The sequence below is a fragment of the Vespa mandarinia genome, unplaced genomic scaffold (genome assembly GCF_050613455.1).
Source record: "Vespa mandarinia isolate Hongniang unplaced genomic scaffold, ASM5061345v1 scaffold_61, whole genome shotgun sequence".
NCBI classification, from domain to species: Eukaryota; Metazoa; Arthropoda; class Insecta; order Hymenoptera; family Vespidae; genus Vespa; species Vespa mandarinia.
In genome coordinates this window covers 193,462-221,111 of record NW_028197195.1, presented here as the reverse complement: position 1 = coordinate 221,111, position 27,650 = coordinate 193,462, and the positions used below count along the sequence as shown (strand labels likewise).

Below are 27,650 nucleotides of genomic sequence, written 5' to 3'. Positions count from 1 at the left end.
AGAATATATGATACTTTAACAATGCGTTTCATGTAACGCACGATAGAAAACAGATGAAATAATAAACGGTAAGCGCACTTATAGGTTGTTGTAAATATGTTGTAAAAATAAAAAAATAACTTAATCACTTGATGAATTTTTAGAGAATCTTATATATACGTATATATACCTATGCGATAATAAATCCCGAAGGATAGGGAAGATTGAGAGATAGAGCGAGCGAATGTGAGAAAGAGGGAAGATGCTCATGTGCGTTAATACATTGGAGTCCGTTATGATACGAGCCGTCCGAAAAAGCTATTAACTGGAATGGCGCTTGGTTTTACGACTTCGAGCATAAACATGATCCTTCGTGAGCATGCAACAATCTGTATATAATAAATGATCTCATGGATTTATCAAGAAATTTAACAATGCGGGCGAGTAATAAAATCTGATACTATTCTATAAAGTCCACTGTTGTGTATTGCGTGTTTGCTCCACTGGTATATTCGGGTCTGTTTGTGACAGAAACGAATTCTTTCATTATAATAATTCTTTCGAATAAACGAATTTTTTATAACTTAGGTATAATAATATAATTTATTATAAATTACTATAATTTAGGTATGTATGTACATAGGTAGATATGTAATATATAATGGATCGTTCCCGTATCTTCTTCGACAAAGGTTTCGACGAAAGCGCACTAAACTGCAATCTAATATACATATATATACTTATATGTATCTAGGGCATATCATTTTATTATGAAAAAAATTCAGTCCACAAAACGTGTATATTCTCTATCCTTTATGTAGTACACCACTTTTGTAGTATTATCAAGTTCTATTCATGTGGAATGATCGTTGCAAAGTGTCTCGTAATAAAACGAGTTAACGAGGAAAAAGAAAGATAGAGAGTGTGTGTGTGTGTGTGTGTGTGAGAGAGAGAGAGAAAATAGATTCCATTTGTCAGAACCATGGTGAGATATTTCGATCATACGTAAAACGATTTTTGTATTGTTAAAGTAGGTGTAATCGTAAAAATAGGTAATTGTATGAAAAAACAATATTTCGTTGAGCATTCTCGCGAAGTAACATCAATTATGTTCGTATACTATACGACAGCTGAGCAAATGAATTTTCTTCTCGTCGTTACACATCCATCAGCGCTAATCAATTCACATAACGTTAGATATTTGAACCTATGAGACTAGGGACTATGTGTTTCCACGTCATTATTTATTTGTTCTCTATTCCGTTTGTGCGTCCCGAAACTCGAGAACGTCTCTATAAGCAAATTAACATGATACATCTCAGTAATTAATATTAATTATTCATACTATTAATCATTCATTACTGTATGTAACTAGCTTCGCGAGAGACGAAACATCATGAGCTGACATAATTACGCGTATTACACGATTTATAATAAAATAAAGATATCACTTACTACCTACAAGAGAAACGGCAAGAGAAATTAAGAAATTAGATTTACCAGACCAGTCACTTTGACTGATTTAAATTCAAAATTCCTACTGCATGTAACATTTGCTTTCTGAAATGATGTTATGACTTTTGTAGCTGTAAGTAGAGAATACATTTTATGAACTTAATATTACATTATATATAATAGTAAAAAATATATTTTTGGTTATTGACACTTATACCAGTACCAGTCAAAATGACTAGTGCACGTTTCTATGAAGAAATTTTGTAAAAAAGAAAACATTGGGGAAGCTATAACAATTGATGGGTACTGCAACGTTTTATCGACACAGAAATATGATTTCTGGAGAATCATGAGACCGATACATTATATATGACGCCCCATGCGACATTCGTTCCGTTATCGGCATTGATTCGATTATGCGCAGTTTTTATTTAGGAACTGGGCCCAGCGTTCCATCCAAGAATATAATGCATTGCTTCGGGTACACGCGAAATAAATTCTTAGTCCAATCGATCTGAAAGCGTAATCATTCACTTTTATCCCCATAATGACACGGGTAAGAAACATTTATGTGTATATTGAAATATTCAAAAATTGATTCTCTTGTAAGAATACTAAATACTGAGAGAGTTACTTGATTTCACCTTTTTTTTAGCGATCGTCAGACCCTAAAAATGGAAAAACGAGTAAATGTTTTTAGAAATTTGAAAAATGCAACCAGCATACTTCAGGAATATTCAGATGTAGAAAGTGATGAATTATATGATAGCAACGGCGAATTATTGGAGGGACAAATTGATCCAGTGATGAAAACAGTGCTATTATCGAGAGCAATGATAAGGAAATTTCTGATAATGAAATTATAGATCAGTCAAACGACAGTAATTGTGAAAATATTCCAAACAAACGTATGAGACGATGCATACGATTTTCTTCCAGTTCTGAAGACGAAGATGAAAGTAACGTACCAAATAAGCAAACTGAAATTGCTTTAGATGGGACTATTTGGAAAGGAATTAAAGAAAGTGGTGTTGCTGGTAAATTTCTAATTCAAAGTGTTTTCAAAGATATACACGGACCAACAGCACGTGCTAAAAGAAACATTATGAAGGGGAATCTAAGTAGTGCGTTCCTATTACTGATTGATAACCATATCTTGGAACATGTACGAATTTGTACAGAGTTAGAAGCCTCTCGAGTTTTGTGGAAAAACTGGACAATTACGCAAGCAAAATTGAAGGCGTTTCTTGCAATATTGTACGCTCGTGTAGCGTCCGAAGGAAATAATTTGAGGCTTCAATATTTGTGGAATAACAAGTAGAGACCATCATTTTTCTCCAGCGCTATGAGTAGAAGCGATTTTACTGAGATTCTGCGATATATTCGTTTCGACAAAAGAAATCAAAAGAGTCGACGTTTGCAAACAGACAAATTCGCTTTAGTCTTAGCTGTTTTGGTCAAATTTATTGAAAGCAGTCAAAATTGCTTCAAACTGGGAGTTTTATATTACCGTGGATAAGCAACTCTTTCCAATGAAGGCAAGATGCAGATTTACCCAGTATATGTCGAACAAACCCCATAAATTTGGTATAAAATTCTGGCTGGCATCTGATGTACAGATGAAATATGTAGTAAGTGGGTTTCCGTATTTAGGAAAAGACGAGGCTCGAGATGCATCAACCCCCCTAAGCGAATTTGTTCTAATGAAACTTCTTGAACCGTATACCATGACGAATCGAACTGCAACAACCGATAATTTTTCTACAAGTTTTTCTTTGGCGTTAAAATTAAAATCTGAAAATATCTCGTTGCTTGGAACAATACGCGGAAATAAGAGGGAATTGCAGAAAACCTGCAAACTGAAAAAATACGGTATAACTCGTTTCTCAACGTCGTTATATCAATCCAATGGGTGCACACTTACCATTTACAAGAGCAAATCAAATAAAAAAGTACTTATACTAAGTACAAAGCATAAACACGTCACAATTGATAAAACTGCTAAGAAATTATCTGAAACTGTATCGTTTTATAATAGAACTAAATTTAGCGTCCATGTCACTGATCAAATGGCACGAAAATATACCGTGAAATCAAGTTCCAAAAGGTGGCCATTTCAAGTCCTTTTCAATATTTTAAATTTAGCCGGACAAAATCATTCCATAGGCTAAAGTTTCATTGTCATCACTATATCTCGAATTACTATTCATTAAAATGAACCTTAGAGTGACTTTGCCATTCCATTTTATGACATCCTCATAACACATTGCACGTGCTTTTTCTTAAATTAAATATTAATCCTTAGCCCCATCTCACCTTTTTCTTACTCTCCCACCCTCACTCTAATACTTTTCGACGAGTCATCACAAATTGGAAATAAATTAGGTACTTACTTATTTATTTCCAGCAAGTTTTCTTGGAAATGATAATGATCATTCGAAACAATGGATTTATCGATCGATCGACGCCGATTTACGAACCAAATAACGCAAGTCTAATACGAAGTAAAAATATATGAGACATGTCAGATCTGGCCAGTGATATATATATAAATATACGTTCCATATTTACGTTCGATGGAATGACTATTTGCACAGCAATGGAACAAGACGAATAAAAGACGGGAATTGGGAGGATGGGTAACCGGGTTGGACTGGGGGATGGGGGAAATGGAGTTGGGTGGTTTCATTTCTCCCAATCAAACTTATTTTTCTTTTCCATATACGTACCAATGTATATATGTATATATGTATATTATAAACATGTGCGTTCTATGTATGTAAATGTATTTTTCTTTATGAATTTCCGCAAAAATTTCGAACGATATTTTTCTCGAGTCTTTTTTCATTCTTCAAAAAAAATGAAAAAATAAAGAAAGAAAGCAAAAGAAAGAGAAATAGAACAACAATCTTCGAATAAAATATCGAACAAGAAGAAGAAGAATAAAGAGAAAGAATAGTACGAGAGGAAGTAATTAAAGTTGTTCCCCGGGCTTTTAGTCGAATTGTTTTTACCAACTGATTAGATGATCCAACTGAACACGCGAGTATCCACGCGTTTCATACGATAACAGAATTCTCTCGAATATTCAACGAACTTTTGACATTCTATCTTCTGAACTAAATAAATTTGTTCCATCAAGATACACACTTAATTATCAATCCTGGGAATAATACTCATATGATAAATATAGATGTCAAAGTTACAATCCAATTGCTAGATCAAAATTCACATTGATTAACTTCCGAAGTGCTAACTAAAGTGCTAACGACCGGCCAAACAACATCATCCTATTAATATGCAATCAACTGTCCAATCAGCGAGCTGCAATGAGCAAGTACGCAACTATCCAACCGATGTATTCCCAAGAAACCGATTATTAACCGATTATTTGATTTTGATTATTTTTCAATTTGATTATTAATGTTCTTCAATAGTGCTAAAGATTAGCCAATCACGAAGATCGTATAAGAACACATATATTTGAATTAATTGTAAGAACAGATATAAAAAACTGAATAATTATAAGTGTTCTCTTCGTTGTATCAATTATCTTAGATATTCCTTTACTTCACATTTAAACTTTGACAAGTTTACTTATCTTGTATATACAATAATTCGACTTTATTAATAAACGCTAATGCACACTTCGCGTTAATAAAAAAGATAATTACTAAGAAAAACATCTCCAATGAAAACAAATCGTATGCGATATAACAACATACGATCGGCATGATGCTACGCAGTTGACGGAAAAAGAATAACAGTAAATACTAAAAGGTCATGCCAAAATATCACAAAACTTATCATATGGATACCGTCATCCTTATTCTCTAAGACTAATTACTTATGTTTAAAAATGAGATAACAATAAAGCATTAGCCCGATGAAAAAGTGGCGTTACTAAAAAGCTACGATTCGGTGTACGACGACTATCGATAAAATTTTTATAAGAATAATAAAGACGTTAAAAAGTGAAACAAATACTGACACAGCAAAAATAAAATAGGATAATTCGAAATAGAAAACGTCACTAGGAATTTATTTTCACGAATATTTTTTAAACGAAACGATGACATATCTTCCCAACATTTATGCGCGAATGTCGCGTTTTTGAAAATTGATTAATATATAAAATAAGGATAGAAAAAATATTCTTATTACTTACAATTAACGAGACGACGAAGCTTGGTTGCAATCCGTACTATCGAGTTATAAAAACTACCGGCGGAGTGAAAGAAAGGAGACTAATTGGATCGTCGCTCATGCGTATTATGTCATCTGTGCAATGGACATCACAAAACTTTTTAGTCCAAACTAAAAAAGAAAATTAATCAATTCAATTTGATGCCTGTAGGAATAAAGCTCATAAACGTAAAGACAAAATTTAAAAGGAAAATTATTTTCCATATGGATATCTTCTATTCTCGAAGTTGATACAACGAAAGTATTAATTGTGAAGTTTTCACTCTATGTGTGTGTATGTGTGTGTGAATGAATATATTTTATTCTTTTCGATAATACAGCATTTCTCTTCCAATTATTACCAAATTATGATAAACGTTATTACGATTGTAAATGACGTATTATTCAATATTTATAAATAAAACTTCGACAAAGTATTATTTTTTTAGAGATATGCATAAATAGAGAAATTTTTTGAATTATTCAATTCATTGATTAATTATTTCGATCGTAATATTGAAATGCGAATAATCTACATACGTGTGATATACATATGAGTTTATTTTATATTTCTGTATTTTTAGAAAATGTAATTATTTCATTAGAAAATTTTTGTTTACATTTAATATCCGTATTAATTACATTTGTTACGCTTTTGATGCTCCCACATGTTTTTATTGTTTTTAATTGATGAAATTAATATTTGCATTGATTCGCGGTGTTCACGCAGTAATGTAATGTAATCGAATTACGGTGGGTCATTTCGATTCCCTGCTGATGATCTCGTCGCCATCTTAGACGTCTGGATTTTTCTAACAGCCTCTTTTAAAATATCAATCGATATCAGAATGCGCAATAGCAGAGGCCGCATTCGCAAGTCGGCACGAACTTTTGGGTCATAATTTATCTTCTATTTTCTTGCTTTTTGAGTTTGCTCGCTAACTTGATACAGGATAGACATATTTCTTATCCCTCGCGATTTATTTTTGTTTACAGTTCTTATAGCGTACATTGACCTCTTGTATTATCTCGGCGCGGTGAGACAGTAAGCGTACAGCTGTTGGCTCAAATATGCCACCAATAAAGCTAAAAATCGGAAAAATAGGAGACACATGTTCCATAGGGAATACGTCAAATAACGAAGTAGGGAATATCGACATGTCCACTAAAGCTTCTATCTATTGAGCTGAGTTCTTATCTACTAGCAACAAGAGGAAATCTAATACAAATACAGATATGATAAATTCACGCACGTTCCATCAGTCCGAGATGTGGCTACAAGATATACCTATACACAACTAATATAGTATTCTCTCTGAAACTGATGCTATACCAACAGGTAACATCAAAACAAATGAAGAAAATAAACCTCCTCCTATTTACATTCTGCCTCATGTCATTGAACCTCTGATAGAATTATTTGTGCATCAAGCAGGTAACAACAATTTTACTTTAAAGCAACTCAAAGATAATCAGACAAAAATCCAGTTATCATCCTCGGGTAACTATGGGAAAGTAATAAACGAGTTAAAAAGCAAAAACGCAAATGTTCACACCTATCAACTTAAAGCTGAAAAAAGTTAAAAGGAAATTCTATGCGGAATTCATCCAAAAACAAATTTACAGAAAATCATTGACGAACTCAAACACATTGTTAGGTCGATTAATAATATAGTCAAATATGATACTAAACAGCCATTACCTCTATTTGCTATTGAACATGAACCAAATAATAATAACAAGGAGCATAGAAAAACTACTCAACATAGTAATTAAATTCGAACCGCCAAGACCGAAACGTGACATACCTTAATGCCATCGCTGCCAAACCTACGGTCATACGAAGAATTACTGAATTGGTTACCTGCTTGTGTTAAATGTGCAGGCAACCATTTAACTACATTTTCCCCAAAACAGGGTAAACTAATAAACGTAAATTGCTTTTTACTGCCAAGTTAATCATCCAGCAATCTATAAAGGCTGTTTGGTACATAAATACCTACAACACAAGACATTTCCTTCACTAAGACGAAGAACACTGTCTCAATCTAACAATAACCATATTCTTTATACCACAGAATACAATCCAAAAATAGACATTTCTCAAAACTATACTAAACACTTTTACAAAAATAATAGAATTTATGCACAAGTAACAGGCAAACAGACCTCGCAACAACAAAATCTAGCACCGCTTACTTGCTCAAAAAATTCTCCTGGAAACAAATATAGAGAACTTAAACAACTTTTAACCCAATCTACTGAAAATACAGAACTCATAACAGACATTCTCTCAATGCAAACATCACCGTTACAACAAAAAACACATTAAATAACCATTATGTTAGATCTCAACAAAATTCTTGAATACCTACAAATAATGGATGGGTCAATCGGAATAGCTGTTTAGAGCAGTAACGGATTACAACAAAGACTTCAAGAACTCAAAATTTTCATCTACTCACATAACATCGATATTATGGCAATTTCGGAAATTCACATTACAGTTAAAAATTATATAAAAATACAGTATATATGATACCAAACACCCATCGGGAAATACACGCGGAAGTTTTGCGATTATCATTAAAAATAATATTGAACACCATCTATATGCCAATACTTCACTTGACTATCTACAAGCTACGACAATTACACTAGAAACCATAACTGGAGAAACACGAATATCGGCTATACATTCACCGCCTAAACATAAAATTATTCAAGAGCGATATTCAAAATTCCTTAAAAGTCTAGGAAAGAAATCTATAGTAGTAGGACTAGAATGCTAAGCACAAGTATTGGGGATCAAAAAGAATTTCAATTAGGGGTAAAACACTACTCGAAATCATACAGAAATAACCATTAACACCACTATCAACCGGGGAACCCACCTATTGGCCAGCAGCATCAAACAAATCACCAGATCTTCTAGATTCCACGTAACTAAAGGACTGAACAAGGCGAACTTCGAATTAATCTCAAGCACAGAACTAACTGACACACACTTATACTGATAGAATTTCTACAAAAACCAATCCACATAGAAACTACATCCAAATTATAAAATAGAAATACGGAAATACGGATAAATTTCGATCAACTATTGACGAAAACCTAAATTGCAAGATCACTCTAAAAACTGCAGAACACATAGAGAATGCCGTGGACTACATAACAAAAATAATTCAAGAGTCAGCATGGTTATCTACCCCTAATATACAAGAAAATAAAAAGTGTTGTTCATACCCAGCCTATGTTTTGCAGAAAATTAAATAAAAACGAAAAGTTATATACAAATGGCAAAGGCATAAAACAGAAGAAAATAAAAGGCAGTTAAATGCACTCACAAAAGAGGTTAAAATAATGATAAAAGAATACTGTAATTCCGGCTTTAGCAAATATCTCTTAAACTTTACGCCAAATGAAAATACAAACTATTCACTTTGAAAGGCAACAAAAAAAAATTAAAAAAACTAATAATGCAGATTCCAGCATCGCAAAAACCAAACGGATCTTGGGCAAAGACGTCCATGGAACAAGCCAAGACATTTGCTAACCACTTATATCAAACTTTTCAGCGAAATATTATGCCCACGACAGTACATGCTACAACCGTATGTACTGAAAGCGAAGATCAAAACAACTTGACATATAAGAGTACAAAAAAAGGAAATAAAGCAATTGATAAATATAATAAAAACTAAAAAAATCTCCAGACTTTGATCTCATTAGTGGGAAAGTAATTAAAGAACTCTTAGAAAAAGTCGTCAGAATGATTACCATAATATTTAACGCCGTATTTAGACTCCACTACTTCCCTGACTCATGGAAATTGACAGAAATAATAATGCTGTCTAAACCGAATAAAGATATTTATGAACCATCCTCTTACAGACCTATTTCCTCATTACCTATTCTATCCAAACTTTTAAAAAAATTAATATTAGTTAAAATTAAAAAATATAATTAATAAAAAACGATTAATGAGATTACCAGTTTGGCTTTAGGGAGAAACATGCTACAACTGAACAGGTCCACAGATTAATTAACCAAATAACAACTGCTATGGAAAACAAGAAGTACTGTACACGTCTGTTCTTAGACGTCGGAAAAGCCTTTGACAAGGTATGGCATGAATGCTTATTGAAAACTATAAAACAACACTTACAAGTACCAATTTATCTCTTACTTAAATCATACCTAAACAATAGAACCTTTTACGTTAAAGTTAAAGACTCGCACTCAGCTGTACACGTAATATTTGCCGGTATACCACAAGGAAGTGTACTGGGTCCGGTCCTCTATACGCTCTACACTGCTATACGCTGACATTATATTAACTGCGGATATCCCGATAACGCAAGACACTATATTAAGAACATTCGATACTGCAATCTTAGCCACACATGAAGATCCACAAGATGCAGCTATAATCTTGCAAAATCACATAAAATAGCTTGAAAAATGGCTGATAGATCGAAAAATTAAAGTCATCTATAATAAATGCAATTACATTCGTTTTTCGCAAAAACAAAATACCAGCAATCACTATACACAGTAATGAAATATCGCAAACAAAATCAATCAAATATTTGGGTTTGTACCTTGACTCTAAACTAAACAACACATTCATACAAAAATACTACAAATTAAACTTAAAAGAAGAGACATTTACTGGTTAACAGGGCGAAAATCTAAACTAAGTATAGAAAATAAGTTACTAACATATAAAACAATAATAAAGCCTACTTGGATGTACGCCATCCAGTTATGGTACACGGCAGCTAAAAGCCATATCTCTAAAATGGAAGCTATGCAATCAATAATAATCCGCATAATAGTGGACGTGCCATGGTATGTCAAAAACAAGGACTTACGTAAAGATTTACAGATCCCAGCAGTATCAAAGTAGATACAGCGGATGTCTGACAAATATAAAACAAGGACCCTAAATCACCCAAACCCGCTAGTCAACACTCTCTACAACAACAATACTGCGAAAAGACTTAAGAAAAGGAGGCCTTAAGATTTAGTTACGCAAATCTGAAACAACAAGATATTGTAATAGTGCTATTCCTATGTTCAATAAAAATTCAATATATTACGTGCTACCCTCAATTCAATAAAACAACTCGCTGTTTTGTCTCAAATAACAAATTGCGGGATAATTCCTGCGAGTTATAAAAAAATAATTTTTTACTTTATTTTCATAACATCGATATTTGCCTCACTTTTACACTACCTACTGAACAATAATTCTGTGTTTATAATTGTGATCGATCGATATTTTGTATTAAATTCAATGTTCTTATATGCGTATATACATACATATATATATATATATATATATATATATATATATATATATATATATATGTATATATATATATGATATATATGTAAAGAAAGTATACTTTCTTCAGGTAGATTTGCCGTGCGTCTCATGATCCGCCCTTCCATTGTCCTTTGTTATTTACGAATTCTTTTGTGACCTACAAATCGAGCCGTTAAGATTTGGAAGAGAAACAGGTAGTAAGAAATAGAACGTAGAAGAGAAAGTTAGCACGAGAGATTATACGGATATTTATAATAGGTAATATTTAGTAAATAAAGTTTAATTAACGTGAATAATAAACGTAAATTGTCGTTTCTTTGTTCACAGGTAAGACTAATTAGCAACTAAGCATTAATTAACAAATAAAGATTTATCACTTTGTTCACAGAGAAACATATTTTCGTTTATCACCTCCCATAAGCAATCCGAGATATTATATATATATATATATATGAAGTAAAAGCAGTGTTTGTTTGTAATACGTTTGATTTATTTTTATAACATAAAATAATCTGATTAAATAAAATTAGATTTAATATAAATTCGCGATGTAGAGCCTGTGTTGACATATTCTTTATGTTTTAGAAAGTTCATCGTGCAACAAAGTCTAGAGTAAGTAAATTTCTTTTTTAAACATTTCCTTCATAATTCAAAAAAAAACTTTCATTATAAAGATCATACTAATAATTTTGTTTTTTTTTTCTTTTTTCAGATAATCAATGCAATCATGCGGGTAATAATGAATCGAGTGTTGTACCGTTTAAGTAATATAACAATCATGAATTAGAAGGATTCTTCGTTCGTTACTTTAATTTCGTCCACGTTTAGCGATTTAAGTTTTAGTATCATATGCAGTTAAATTGACTGCGAGAGCAAAGCAGTCAGTCATAGAGTTATAATTTCTTCTTATAAAGTTTAAAATTATTTTTCTTTTTATACTATATTACATTATTCGCGTAGTAGAGTCAGTGCATCGAAGAAAATGATCAAAAAATAAATACATTTTCTTCTATAAGAAGAATATTGGTAAGTAAATTTTTTAATTTCATACCTAATAATTTCACAATTTTTTTATTAATATAGATTTAATAAAAATTTGTTTGTCTTTTTACTAATCATCATTATGATCGTGTCTTATCAGTCTACAACGACGTTGAGCTTTTCAACTTACTTATGTATCGAACTACATTGTTTTCAATTTTCTATGGATCCATTCTCCTTTAATTTTTACTTACATCGTGGACGAGTATTTTGGAACCATCGTAGAACTTCTTAAGTAGTGAGTGAACAAATTTAAAATACCTTCAATACTTAATCATGTCCGAATCAGCACAAGTTAGTGAATATTAAATCTTTTTTGTTCATAAAAGAAAAGTTTTGGAAAGAAAAAAGTCGAGTAGAGTCATTGCTAATGAAAAAACCAAAGAAACTTGTAGAATCATAGTCCGTAGACTCTAGAATATGTTAATTTATTTTTAGATCAGATTTTCAGCTTCTAATAAACTAATTTTCGTTTCTTCTAATATAATATTCGCAATTTGTTTTCTTTGTTTAAGTATTATATGTATTACATGTTAGATAGAGTCATGCGTTTAAATTTTTTTACAACGTGATATAGGGATGCATAAGAATAGATAGAAAATTAAATTGTAAAGTGCACCTACATATTAATACGTTAAATCCTATTACATTTCATTTCTTTAAACATTGATCGTATGATTAATATATTTTCTTTTCGTTACAGGAAAACATTGTTGCATTTGTTAACGTTAGTACTTTTCGATTTTCGCGTATTAGAGCACCTAAACTGGCTGCTATATAAAAAATATGTATGTGGGTGTGTATGCATTTCTGAAGGAAAGCACGAAATATAAATTTAATTATTTACGGTATAAAAAACCTTCAATAATTGTTATTTATATTAAAATTTCTACAAAATAATGTTTAAGCGTATAATGTTTCATTAATATCAGATTGATGTGATTAATACTTGGACTAGTTGAAGAACTATGTCATCTGATTTATATACATTAATTATTGCCATAGCATGGCATCGTGCACTTATTTAAAATTATTGACTTGAAGGGCATTTTTAAATGCATAACTTTAAACACGACTTTTAGATTGCTAAAAGCAATTGGAATAGAACATAATTACAAATATGATAATGATAATAATTAAAAAATGCAGAATTGTTCAAAAGTTCTCATTCAAGATAGAAAGTTCCTTTCCAATTTCAATATGCAATTGTACTTAAAAATATACTGAATGCTGTGCACATATTCAAAAATTTCATTTAATTCCACTTACATCGATTATGTTTTCAACTAGAAAATGTAAGAAATAATTCGTTGAATTATATTTTTGTGAACAGTCTATAACATCGCTCACTATAATTTTGAATAATCTGAAAAATTATCTATTTGGAATTTATCTATTTGGAAAAGTTATTAATAGTGTTTATAAATGATATAATGAAAAGAGAAAAATAAAACGAGTAACAAAATAAGAAGGAAAAGATTATAAAGTTGATATCAATGGAAACGACGAGAAAGATGAAATGTTTACAAGCCGATGAAAACAAATGCGAAGAAGTAAGAAAAACTGACGCCTCGATTAACGGAAATTCCGTTCGACGATATCCTCTCTATGCTCTTGACGCAGTCCATTTTTTCTATATATAATTTTTCTGTATAATTTGCACAGAATATTCTTGATACTTGGACATACAAACCGTGCGCCTCTTCGACATAATCTCGTTGTTTTTGCAAAGATTTTGAAGCCAAGCTGGATACCAGCGTAGTCTACAATCGCAGACCAATAGTTTATCTATGTGAAATAATAAAAGAGATAGGAGAATCATGAGGAAAATTTTAGATCCAGTGAAAACAACAAAAGTATGGAAATTAATATCTAATGATGAAATATACAGGAACATAGAAGGCATAATAGAAACGATAAAGAAGACTGCAATTTTTTGGCTATATTTACAGAATGGATGAGTCCAGATTAACAAAAAGGATACTCATGTACCTATGGGAGAAAAAGGCAACAACTAGCTGGATTCAAGAGGTAAAGAAAGATCTAGAAAGAAATAATATAAGTGAGGAAGAAACTATAGGCAGAGAGATTTTTAGAAAGAGGATATTAAGCATGGAAGGATTCCAAGGAAGATTAAAGAAGAAACCTGGTGCGAAGTGGTATGAGGATAGAAAGAAACAGCATAGTGAAAAGATAAAGGAATATTGGAGGGAACGGAAAAGAAAACAGCTAAGTGTGAAGAATTGAAATTGGCACGTGGTCTCTAGCAAGCCTCATCGAAAGAAGAAGAAAAGAGATAGTCATAATCATAATTCAAAAACTTCTTTCTTCATATATATTTTATTAGTCACGTATACAAATTTTTCTCCTAAAAATATTTTCTTTTTAAGAATTTCTATTGAATTATTTTGACGAGGTCCCAATATCTTACCACGACGTCAATAGAATTTTCTACGTCTATAATCAGAATTATTTATCGAGTTTTTATCATTTCATTAACTCTTATGTCGGTATCTCGCAATGTATCACGATCGTTTCTGTCACTTCCTCTGGTATGCGAGTTTATTGTTCTGCAAGTTGAGCGTTTCCAATGAATTCTGATTGTCAAAAACTACCACCATTGGGTGGTAGGTCTTTAATTCTGAAACGTCTAAAATGTTATTACAAATTTTTTTGTAGATTAAGAAAAATCATCGTGTCTTCGTAACAGGTGAATGTATCCTCCGGGATAATCCATGGTTATATTGTTAGCTCTTAGATCCAGATGATGCAAACGATGAAATTATCTCAGCGCATTACTCAACACGGCGTGTAGATTGTTATCTCCTAATCTTAAATATTGTAGATTCTCTAAAAGAAGAAAAAAATAGCACGATGATATTTTTGTTCAATACGATTTGTTGTTTCTTCGTTTTTGTCGTCGACGAAATCCCGAAATGGAAAAAGAGAGAGAAAGAGAGAGAGAAAGAGGTTCACTTTTTCTTACAGTTACAAGCCGTTACATAACGCTATTCCATAAAATCGGAGCGTTATCAATCCGCATACTCCAACTTTGACAAAGAAATGCGGTTATTCCTTCGCGACGCTTGTATAAGTTCATTCAAAGTATTTATCATCGACATCTAATATCGGATGATAACTATTCCGTCTATATATACTTCTTTTACTACATTGACACTATCAACGTTTAAGAATTCAATATCATTTAATGAATTTCGAGGTAAACGAAATAATACACTTGAGGTAAGCCAACCAGTGATTAAACAATAGTAACATGTACGAGTGATCGCGTTTGTGCTTGACAACTCGAAGAAGAAGATCGACGTCAGGAAAGACAGTCTATCAGAAAAATAGCAAAAATAGCATCGTTAGGCAATGCGCAAAAAATCAAGACCAGAAAAGTAGTTGATCGAAAAATAGTATTAAACGGAAATACGCAAAACAGTAACGTCAGAGAAGTAACTGAGCAAGAGAATAATCTGTCCGTAAAAAGAAATGTGCAGAAGCTAACATCAGAGAAGTAGCCTATCAGAATCTCAGTCTTTCCTTGAAGAGAAGTACGCAGAAGAGCGGCGTTAGAAAGACGGCCGAAGAAACTCTGGCCAGTCCTTGAGAAAATACGTTGATGCGACACAAAAAGCTAGACAACGAAATGACGATCAAAACAATTAGTACGTATAAATGTACTAACATAAGTTTTGATAGGAAGAAGACAAGAAGATAAGGAAAGTACCAGAGGATCGGGCGTTCTAGAGTACACCAACGAGGAAGCAAATAGAGTTCTCGGTGAGAAAAGTAGATTTGGTGAGTCGCGAGTAGAAACTCTTTACGTGAAAAGTAAAGAGCAACGCTTGAAAGATTATTGAATACGGTTCTGAGTGTACCTGCCGAAGTAAATTCTTCTTAAAATCGGACAATTCGATCGATTTACACGAATCAGCTTATTTCCGAATGCAATTATTACACGAAAATGAGCTGTAAACTACTCTAATTATATTACACGTAAAGGTCATTTTCGTATAATCGATCGATTACTGCTTCGCAAAACAAATGGACTCATACCGGCTGATTCGACTTGAATGAACAATAACATAATGATGATCGATTAAATCATGATTAAAATAAATTTTACGAACGTCGATAATTGCTACGATAATGTAAAATCGATTGTTGTAAAGCTTTTAAAAAATTTTCCAATTCTCCACAAAAAAAAGAAAATAAATAAAAATAGAAAAAGAAATGAAAAGGATCATGATCGATGCTAGTGAAAGCTGTTTGTCCTTCTAAGAACTTTTAAGTGCAATCACTTAATTATAATATAATTTAATTTTCTCATAAGATCGATACGTCAATGGCATGATCTATTTATGAGACGAAGTTGAATCTCTTTACGTCACGTCGACACGATCATAAGCCTCAAACGATTCAATCTATCAATGAAAAACGATAATTACTTTTTACATTAAAACGATCTTGTGAGCCACGATCTTCTACGTCACAAGCACGAGAAATGTTCAACGCTGAAGAACAAGAAAAAAATATAAAACAATAAACATGATCTATTTCCGACAATAAGCGAATAATATATAAGTAGATAAAGTTCAATCACTTTTTTTCGCGAGAGAAAACAAAGAAAATCTTCAAAATGCAATAAAGCATATATTAACTGTTTGTGTACCAGAGGGTTTCGACAAAACATGATCGAAAAACGCCAAGGAGCGCGATTACGAATCGAAACGATTACGTATCGAAAAAAGCCGAAGAGCGCGGAAGCGTTTGTCATGTACAATGCGGTAAACAACTGTACATATATATGCAATACATAAAATAAAAAATTATGAATGAAAAAGAAAAAATATATATATATATTCCATTAATTTAGAATAAGTAACAAAATATAAATTAGATTATTAATAGCAATGCGACATACATGCGTTTGAAAGGCTGAGCGCGTTTCAACAAATTTCGGGCGGACCATCAGTTTCAGTTGTCTGTTTCGGCCAAATGCTCTGGCTTTGTTCGACACAAAATCTGAAGAGCACGAAAGTGGGTTGTGGTACGCAAACGATTAAGCAGATTAACGATACAGAGATGAAAAAACGTGAGTGTATGTACTTACCAATTGTAGTAATTAATCCTGCCACAGCAAAATTTGCATTCTTTCTTTGTATGAAGACAATACAGGGAAAATTCGTTGAGCACGAGATTGATATAAAAGATGACAGAGACAGAACATCGAAGGAAAATTGTTACTTTGTCTACAGAGGATAATGATCCTTCTGCTCTTGTGATAAAGGCTTGTTGTATAATGTGCGGTACAGATTGAAAAGAAATCGTGCGCATTAAAATACGATGTATTTACGTATTTTTATAAAGGGATACGATGCTAATAATAATAATAATGACGATAATGATAATAAAAGTACTATATGCATACACAATAATACGTTGAACGATTTCAAAGAATTCGGGGAGGAATAAAAGAAAAAAGAAAAATTTCAGCTGTTTATCCGTTCGCTCGTAAAGATCGTGAACTATGATAACGATTTATAGTAACGATCGACAAAATGTAATAAAGAAAAAAACGAACGGTGTATCGTAACGAAACATCGATTCTTTGGTCGAGAAGCCACGTTCTGCTGGCCTGCACGACAATCCGGATGAAGGTCTTACTACAGTCAACTGGTCTCCGGTCGTTCGCGTAGATCTTTCGAGCTGCCAGTCGTATTTGAGATTGTGCGGCGCGGCGTACCTATGCCACCAATATTCTATCTCCATCTTTCTCTTTCGTAGCGGCGACAATCAAATTGTATCTCGTTTACACTGTACTTCAGCTTCAACCACGCGATGCTATAAAAAAGTGAGATGGCGAGGAGTAGCACTTTTCGTTGCTTCTTCCTTAGATCCTTCCTTTTTATTTCTCTTTCTTTTTTCCTTCTATTTTTGTTTGTTCTTCTTTTTCTTCCTTCTTCCCCCTCCCTCTCCCTCTCCCTCTCTCTCTCTCTCTCTTTACATATTCGTTAGTTTGAACTTTCAATTTATAGACGTCACTCTTTTTTCTTCCTGTTACTGCACGGCCACGTTTTGTATATTGTGATTTCGATCTATAATAATATTAACATCTTTAAATGTGTGGAGATAACAAAGAGAGAGAGATAGAGAGAGAGAGAGAGAGAGAGAGAGAGAAAAGAAGAAAGAGAAAGAGGTTGAGATATCGACAGATACAGTTATTCTGACTTGGTTCAATTTCCGTTTCCACCCTCGACGGTGGTATAAGTGGCGTTAATATGAATTTGAGAGAGCGGAATTGAAGAGAAAGCGGAAGAGAAATAGAAACCAAGAGAGAGAGAGAGAGAGAGAGAGAGAGAGAATGAGAGAAGTATAGATGGCAAATGTTAAATGGGATGCTAGAACGAAGGGAAAAAGTGAAAATTAAATAACAACTAACTTAGTATCACAAGAAACACATTACATGATCATAACAACGAATCTATCGACAAGAAGTGCAACAATCACAGAAAATATATTAATTAACATTAACATGGGAATAAGATAATGATATTCTGCTAAAGGTAGGATACTACGGTCTACTTCATGTCAGCTGATTGCTCCATGAACGTAACGGCTATTGAAACAGTAATCGAAGAAAATAAATTTACTCAAAATTCACTTTTAGATCCACAAGTAGTACTCTGATACAAATATTAAATAAAAAAACATATAATTTCAAAAGATCAGAAAATCCTTAATACCTTTATAGTCTAACATCAAAAAATTTTGAACTCTTTAGAATCGAATATATCGATTATGCTAAGTGAAGAACTTACGATATTCAAAATTTTATAAAACGCTCTTTCGATCTTCCAAAAAAGAAGCTAATATGAAAGAAAAATAAAGTACCGACGAATATAACGAATTCGTGTACAGAATTCGACCAGAATTTTCTCTTATAAATGAAAATGAATATGTGTATGTATATATATATGACAATCGTGAATTTATAGATTAAATTAAATATTATTATAATGTTTGGTATCGCAAATATAACGTTCATATTCGATACACTCCCTGAAATTTTATTCCATTAAAGCAAAAATACTATGTCCAAAGTATTCGAACAGTACGCAAAAATTTTCCAAATTCCATATAATGAGACATCGTTAATCGAATGAAGTTTTCGAATGCAATTATCATGGATCTCTAGATTATTTCAACTATTGTACAAGCAAACGTCGCGACTAGAACTAATATCTTATATTTGTTAATCTTTTTTATAACACGTGTCTATCAATAAAACGGTCGAACAGTTATGTCATCATATACGATGAAACTTTAGATCTTTCATTTGGTAAAGCAGATAAAATAAATTTAAACTAATTGAAAAATTAAGTTATCCGTGGCATTGAACTTCTCGCATGAATAGATTTAACTACAGAAGAAGAAGAAATGACAGCTATTCCCAGTAATATGTCATCCTTACAATTTCAGAATTTATCCATTAGCTTATTATCTTAATAGCTGCCTATTAATCTATTGAGCCAAACAATTTACGATATCATAGGAAGAGAAATGTAAATTACTGATAAGAAATTAATCTGCAATAATGACATGAAAGCAATCTATAATACCGACTTATGCATATCAATGGATTAATTTAAATACCGATGTCATATATATCAATAGAGCAATTAGAAATATCGATTAAGTAGAATATGGAGATGCTTTCATGCGTATATTCAAAAAAAAAACAAGAAAAGAATTATGACATTTTCACAGGAACAGTAGAAACTGAAGAGAATAAGAGCTCATCAAGCATAATATTCTCTTCACTTCTGCCGGCTTTATCCAAGCTTTTCACATAATGATAACAAGAGAAACTCAGCTTTCAATAAGTAATTAAAAATGAAATAGAGCAAAGTTAATGACATATAAGGGAGATTAATTATTCGAACATTAAATTCACATAATGATTTTTCTCGTTGTATGATTGAAGACTTCGACCTCAAAGATAATATAATACAAATGAAAAGAAGAAATTTATTTAAATGAAACATTATGGGTTCCACATTATGGGTTCACCTTAATAATATACGCACGCATACATTCGTATTTGTACAATAAGAATAAAATAATAGAGCAGATATATTGAATATTAAAAATGTAAAAGTAAATACAATCAAACAGACAAGTTCTACGGCAAATACTGGAATTATCACAAGTAAGATAGTTGATCAGGCGAAGGAAATTAACGAACCAATCATCAAAGTACGAACAGGATGGTGAGGTTGTTGGTAACATTTCAGAATTACTAGAGAAATTATCTATAAACGAGAAACCACAAAGGGAATCGGATCTACATCCTCGTGTATTTTTTAACAGAAAAGTTCAAAAATTAAAAAGAGGAAACGGCAACAATTTAAAAATTATAAAAAGAAAAAAAAAGGACATTAGGAATTGCTAAGTGCATAGGTACGTAGTTTGTAAGATTAGCAAACATTGTAATTATTATTGAGTGAAATAAATAATAAACGTGCAAAGTAAAGTGTGAAACAAAATGTCGGCAAAGAGCACCGAAGTGATGACAGGAAACTTTAAGGAGAAAGAAAGACGATAAGAGATTAGACGAAAGTAAATAGAATATTCGAGAACGAATATAAATATATGCAGAATGGCGAAGTGCGGAACCGTTGTTGTCACAATCTCATATTACGACGATATTCTTTCGAATCTAAATCGGCTTTCTGGAATAAACGATATTAAATCGAACGCGATCACTGCCGCGTTCAGAATATTTCGAGAGTTATTATTGCGATTCTCGATCTCATTTACGATTGTTTCCGATATCTTTAGATTTTCACACGTATATATGTAAAGAAAGTATACTTTCTTCAGGTAGATTTCTTTTGTGACCTACAAATCGAGTCGTTAAGATTTGGGAGAGAAACGGGCAGTAAGAAATAGAACGTAAAAGAGAGAAGTAGGACGAGAGTGTAGTATAAAATTTAAACAGTGTGAATAATAAATGTAAATTGTCGTTTCTTTGCTCACAGATAAGACTAATCAGAAACTAAGCATTAATTAACAAATAAAGATTTATCTCTTTGTTCACAGAGAAACATATTTTCGTTTATCACCTCCCATAATCAATCCGAGATATTATATATATATATATAGCAGCTAAAAGTTTTAAAATGCTGTAACGTAGAAATGATGAAATACCTAATCTTCGATAATGTGTCGAGCAAAGCACCTATCCTTCAAATATCAATGCAACACTCATGGGTCCACACGGTCACCAGGATAAAGGACCAAACATGAGATTGCTTAAAAACATTTCGAACGAACTATCCAGACATACCCACGATCAATAAGAATATTGCTTTCCCTTTCCATGTACCTTTTACTTAAATTCCTCTTTTTTTATTTTCCTTTCCTAATTTGTTAATGCCTTCTTGGATAGTTCGAGAGAAATCTAAAGACAGTGGTATACGAGCATTCGCATTCATCAGTAGGACAACCGACTCTTACGAATATCACTGGCTACGCCTCTAACGGAGGTATCCGGCACAATGGAAATCGTTACTACATCCATAATTGTATCATATTTCAACAAATATACTGTGATAACTTCAATTCGTGATACAATTCATTAACGTGCATTTACCTCACGAGTTCCACGGGATCTTTCAAAAAAATTCGCGTTCTCCCATTAATTCGCGAGAACCGGATCCGCGAACCTGACCCGGTGAAGGACGCATACCTAAAAACGCTCCCGTACGACGCAACCTCGTTAAATAAAGATTCTGCTTTATTTTATCTAAAAACAAAAGTATGAATGTTATACGTAATTTAATTTTTTAATTTGCTCGAATAAGTAAATAATTTCTTGAAAGACCTATACAGATCTACAAATTAGAACTAAAGATAGTAATCATAGTAATCATAAAATATTAAATAATAGGAAAAAATAATCGACGCTATATAATTCTGGTATATATATTAAATTTGTCTAATTAATAATATTGCATTAATGATATTGATCTTTAGTTTAGGGTATATAAGCGGCTGTACAACGGATCTCAGGAGTTGTATTTTTTTGTTCCAACGGTTATTTTCGGTTATTTTTTTCGAAAGTTATTCTCGAAAGTTATTCTCGACAGTTATTGTAAAGTATTAATAAATTAATATTGTTAAGTTAAAGTCAGTGTGTCTTAAATAATCCCGGCTGCTTAACTTCCAACAAAACCTCACGAAGTTCTAAACTATTTTCAAGTTACATTAATTGTTTTCGCGAGTCTCAAGAACTTTCTGTCACACAGTCGACAAGTTCAAAGCTAATAAAAGCTATCTTTTCATAAGACGTGAATCCTTAACCTTAAGTTATTCTTTTACTAGGTGGTGCGTACGAATCGCACGTACGAGTTAATATATCCTATCTTTGAATCCTAGCTTCATTTATGCCGAGAAAACGACGCCGTGGTAGAAAATACCATTTACGTCGACTACTCGCGTCATTTTACGATTCGGTTCGTTACCACAAAGATTTGGGAATTGTTCCAACGGAAACTACTGACCAACACGAGGCCGTACCTTACCGCCTCATACCTGTCACGATCGAGAAGAAGACTCACTATCCGAGTCGATTATCGCCGTCCGATCCTCGAGTATAGTTCACCCAAGCAATTCCATATCGTCTAACACCAATCAACATTACGAAGGAGATCGTTTGAACGGAAGACAGCTCGTATTGGTGTTCGTCCCGTGTCAAGAACTGCACATAGCAGGTAACGGCCAAAAAGGACACAAATCTCACAAGAAAATCTCACAAGTTACCTCAGGTAAGTTTAGTAACTTATTTATATATTTTTGTTGAGGCCCGTACCGTGTGGAACATAACGTAAATTTAGTGACAGAGGTGGGATGAGTTAATACGATATGTCAACCGATAAGATGACTCGCTCTGACAAACTTGACGCGACAGCCGACAGAATGGAAACGCGTAGTAGAACTAGTCGACCAACAGAACAAGAAATCGGAACAGCTCATAGGCAACTATTGCATAAAGAATCTCAGTTAAAATCACGCAAACAGGTTATATGCGAACGTGAAGAGATGCTTAGGCGTGGTACCGAGTACGCATCCGCCGCGAAACCAGAGATCGATCCTATCACATTCATAATGAAAGAAATCCTCGCTGTAAGGAGTGAGAGTCGTTCTACATCTAATAATCATTCGGTTAACGAGGCACTGGGCATGATACCGCAATTTGACGGAAAAAATATGCCACTAACTTCATTTATAAAGGCATGTAAGAGAGCGCGATAAACGATACCGGAAGATCTCTTTACGATTAGTTGCAATACGTAAGTTGCACGATTCCGCGTATCGCGCGATCGAGAAGCACGATCTTAAGACAATGAGTTCGTTATGTAACAGACTCAGGCAGACATTAAGGACGCGTCATTCACAAGAATACTACAAAGCAGAGCTCCGAAATATACTAATGAGAGAGAATGAATCAATGATAGAATACATCGGTAGAGTAAAAGATCACCATGAGGCACTCATGGATGAAGAAGAATATTGGGAAGAAGCTTCCGATGTAAAAAAAGTGCGAGATTGACGAACTCGCCCTCTATAGTTTCTGCACCGGGTTACCAATGGATTACTTTCCGTATTTATCGGCTCATAAATGTAGGGACCTTACAGACGCATGCGACAAAGCAATAGAATTACATTCCGCAATGGAACACGTCAGCACTTGCTTTCTTCGGGACGATCCAGAGAGGTGAGTTATAAGGCGATATTGAAGATTGAATAATTTCGTTTTCTAAGAGCTCGCTTATCTATTTATTTATTTCCTCCTTGTGTCTAGGAGGGAAACGATACTGACGTACGGAAACGGGTGTTGAATCTACGGTTTCGATCTTATGAGTTATGGTATTTGTGAACGTGAGTTCATCTCCTGGTAAATGAAATAGTTCCAGGGAATCTCTTATCATATCTTTTGCTGTTTTTATTTCTTCTACTTTTAGTGATTCTAGGTTTATACTCTGGAGAGCTCTCGTGTAACGTTCGCCGGATATTACAGAAGGTTTATATCAAACTTCTCCGCTATCAGCAAACCACTAATATCTCTTGAAGAAAGACATACCATTCAAATGGGAGGACAGCCAAGAGATGTCATTCAAAACATTAATAAATTTATTATGTCAAGAACCACTATTACAATACTCGGACTTTTCAAAACCATTCGTCGTTACAACAGACGCATCCAATTACGCTATCGGAGAAATATTAAGCCAAAGCGAAATAGAGAAGAATCTACCTATCGCATATACTAAAGCTCGAGATTACTAAACCAAGCGGAACAGAACTGCTCGACCATAGAGAAAGAATTATTAGCCATTATATACTCAATGAATTATTTCAGACCATATCTTTATGGTACTAATTTCTCTTTGGTAACAGACCACAGGCCCTTACTATGGCTGAATTTCATGAGAGACCCGACATCGTATCGAGATTGATACGATGGCGATTAAAGCTAGTCAAATATAACATTGTATATAAGGCCGGAAAGAGAAATGTAAACGCGGACGCTTTATCTCGAAACCCCGTGGACCTCCATAAACAACAAATACTTCCGATAGTAGGAACAAGCTCGAGTGACGAAGAAATGTATACAGCTAGAAATAAACGCGCAAGCATTCAAGAGTCTAAAGAATCTCAAGATCAGGAAGCGGATAATATAATAAAAGAAACTGTTCAAGTCTCACCCGACGTATACGATAAGACAGACGAAACTAATGACGTAACTCCAACCGAAGAAACTTACGCTCATATCGACAGCAATCTAACAGAGATAAAAGACATGATGATAATGTATGACGGGAACATTACCTTCTTTATTAGGACTAACGGAACTTTAGTAGATCTAGACGCAAAAGAGCTAGCAGACAATTATACATTACCCACCATTACCGACGCAACCCTTGGAAGAATAAAGAAAAATGAAAGGTATTTAACCGTGTTTCCCGTCAAGGAAAGAATCTCACTCTCTATTCAACTAGAGACCCTGGATGAAGTCCTTCATTCTCTTCTTGACGCGACCATAAAACTACAATTATAAACGATAGAAATCTCTAGAGGACCAGAGGGAGATATACCCTGAGCCGACATAAGGCGCAAAATTTATTCGATCTTTTTAGGTAGAGAAACAAAGATCATTATATTAAGGCGTGAGATAGTGATATCTAAGGAAACCGAACGAATTGAAATAATACATGACAACCATTCGACGCCTGTAGGCGTACATAAAGGTGTATCGGAAACTTGCTCTAGAATCCGACAAAAATACTATTGGGCAAATTTACAAAGAAATATTCAAAATTATATACAGAAATGAAGAATTTGTCAAACGAAAAAGCTTATTAGGTTAAAAACTCATCATGACTATCACTGACACGCCCGGGAAGGCGTTCGATAAGATATCTATGGACATCTTAGGTCCGATACCTACCACGAAACCCGACATAGCTATATCTTAACAATGCAATCTTCTAAGTAAATATTCTATCGCGATTCCTCTTCAACAAGCTTCTTCGGAGGAAATCGCTGATGCATTTATTAAAAATTTAATATGCCGATTTGGCTCTCCAAAAGGTATCTTGACCGACTAAGATACTAACTTTTTGTCAGAATTAATGAAAAACGTAGCTAGAAAGTCCCAAATCCATCAATACCAGATAAGCACGTACCACCCATAATCAAATAGTTCACAACCACATCACGTCCTCGTAGAATTTTTGAAACCGAAAATAGCCCAAAACGGCACAGCGATTGGATTGATGTGGCAATGTTTTCATATAATATAAACGTACACTGTAGGAACGATGTGTACACATCACGAACTAGTGTTTGGTCAATTAGCCAGAACGAGTCAGAACAGATTGATAAATCTCAGAAAGCCACGAAACGAAATTTAATTAACGCTAAAAATAAATCAAAAATATATTATGACAGAAAGCAATGAGTTTTCAATTTTAAAATAGGAAACCGAGTGTACCTTCTGAAAGGGTTACATAAAGGTAAATTCGATGACAAATATGTCGGATCATTCGATGTAATAAAAGTATTAAACACACAATATAAAAATACGTATCGATAATGGCGATTGCATAGTACACGCCAATAGACTCCAGATTAAAAATCCAAGTAAAAATCGGCATCATGGAAACTTGTAATATCGACACACGGTTTCTCTAAACGCAGCATGGCGCAACGATCGCTCTCCCTTCCATGATGACGGTTGGTAAGGTGGTCCTCCACCTTAATCTATAAGTTAGAATATAAGAAATATTAAACGAGCTAACGGCCTCAGTTACCTTTCGACGCTTTGCAAAACAGAACAGCCCAGAACTCGACATAAAATCCTTACAATGAAAACCTTTATTTCGATGCTAACCTTAATAAAAGTAGCAGTAGCACTGGTAGGGTACGATTGCGCTACGCAATTCCTGAATATTACCTCGTACTCTCTCCTAGATATAGCCGATTGTGAGATCCCGAATCTCCAACCAATTAATAACACAGTCTACGTAGACTTACTACAGACTGCTGACTACTACTTCTTAAGAGTTTTACAATGTCGCGTGGAGATATACCGCACGATATTTCATTGCAGCATGTACTCACACGCGTCCATCGTTCATAATGGACGTCGAGAATACTTATTCATATTGACCCACCAATTGTGCCAACAACTGCACTTTACGGACAATCTCTCCCTAGACCCGAAGGCATTCATATAAGTCATAAAGAAAAACAGCAATGACACAAGAAGTCTTACCCTGAGTGGTACCGCCACGACAGATGGCACTTGCAAAGGTTCTCAATATAGCAACCTCTATGGAACATGGGATGACGTAGTAGTACAAGCCTCCGTTAGGATCACACTACTTTACTACTGTCATGACAAAAGCCAATTAAACCCACTTAAAATCTGGAACCGTATGTGCATTGGACGAGGAAGCCTGCCTCGACTCGGATAAAAGCGAAAGTTACTGATCAAACATCTCAACCGACAGCTATGGCTTCCATGAATATGATGTCCTTTATGAAGGGCCAGCAATGAAACTAACACCTGCCGAATCATCTCAAGGACCCATACTTTACACAGTGACAACGAAAGACGTCACGTTTGCTCTAACAAGAACCAGCAAGTTTGTTTTATGCAAATATTTTTTGCTCTATCCGCAAAATAGAACACCTTAAGCTATTCATTATAAAAACATCACTTGGAAGAACATTTAAAGGAAAGAGTAAAACTTCCGTAGAAAACTCAGATATCCTCGCCTATGTGAATTCAAAATTTATATATGTAAAAAGACATCTTAAGACACAACTAACCTCATTATATGTCGATATTATGCAACAAAAATGTGTCTTAGAGCAACAGGTTCTCAAGAATGCTCTTTCTTTAGCAACAATAGCACCCGAAGAAATGGCTTATACCTTGATGAAGCAGTCAGGATACAATGGCGGTCATCGCAGCAAAAGTAATATATATTATAAAATATATTCCTGTGGAAGTAAAGGTCAGGCAGACTGAGGAATGCTGTAAGGAATTACCGATCACATATCGGAACGA

General features: G+C 33.7%; 1 protein-coding gene and 1 long non-coding RNA gene across 3 annotated transcripts; both read left to right on the top strand.

Annotated features, from left to right (window-relative positions):
- Positions 1–1,883: 1,883 nt before the first annotated feature.
- Positions 1,884–7,951, top strand: LOC146872041 (uncharacterized). The gene is given in 6 exon segments (XM_085664496.1): positions 1,884–1,990; positions 2,090–2,935; positions 2,937–3,541; positions 6,927–7,134; positions 7,246–7,387; positions 7,698–7,951. Coding segments are annotated over 5 exon segments (1,800 nt in total). The 5' UTR covers positions 1,884–1,990; positions 2,090–2,344.
- A 3,210-nt stretch (positions 7,952–11,161) lies between these two features.
- On the top strand, positions 11,162–22,098 carry LOC146872040 (uncharacterized). Of its 2 annotated transcripts, none has more exons than XR_014983728.1 (5): positions 11,162–11,215; positions 11,346–11,569; positions 11,670–11,983; positions 12,099–12,236; positions 12,702–22,098. It is a non-coding gene; the product is annotated as an uncharacterized LOC146872040 (long non-coding RNA). The 2 variants fall into 2 exon arrangements; XR_014983729.1 differs by having other exon boundaries at positions 11,169–11,284.
- Positions 22,099–27,650: the final 5,552 nt, after the last annotated feature.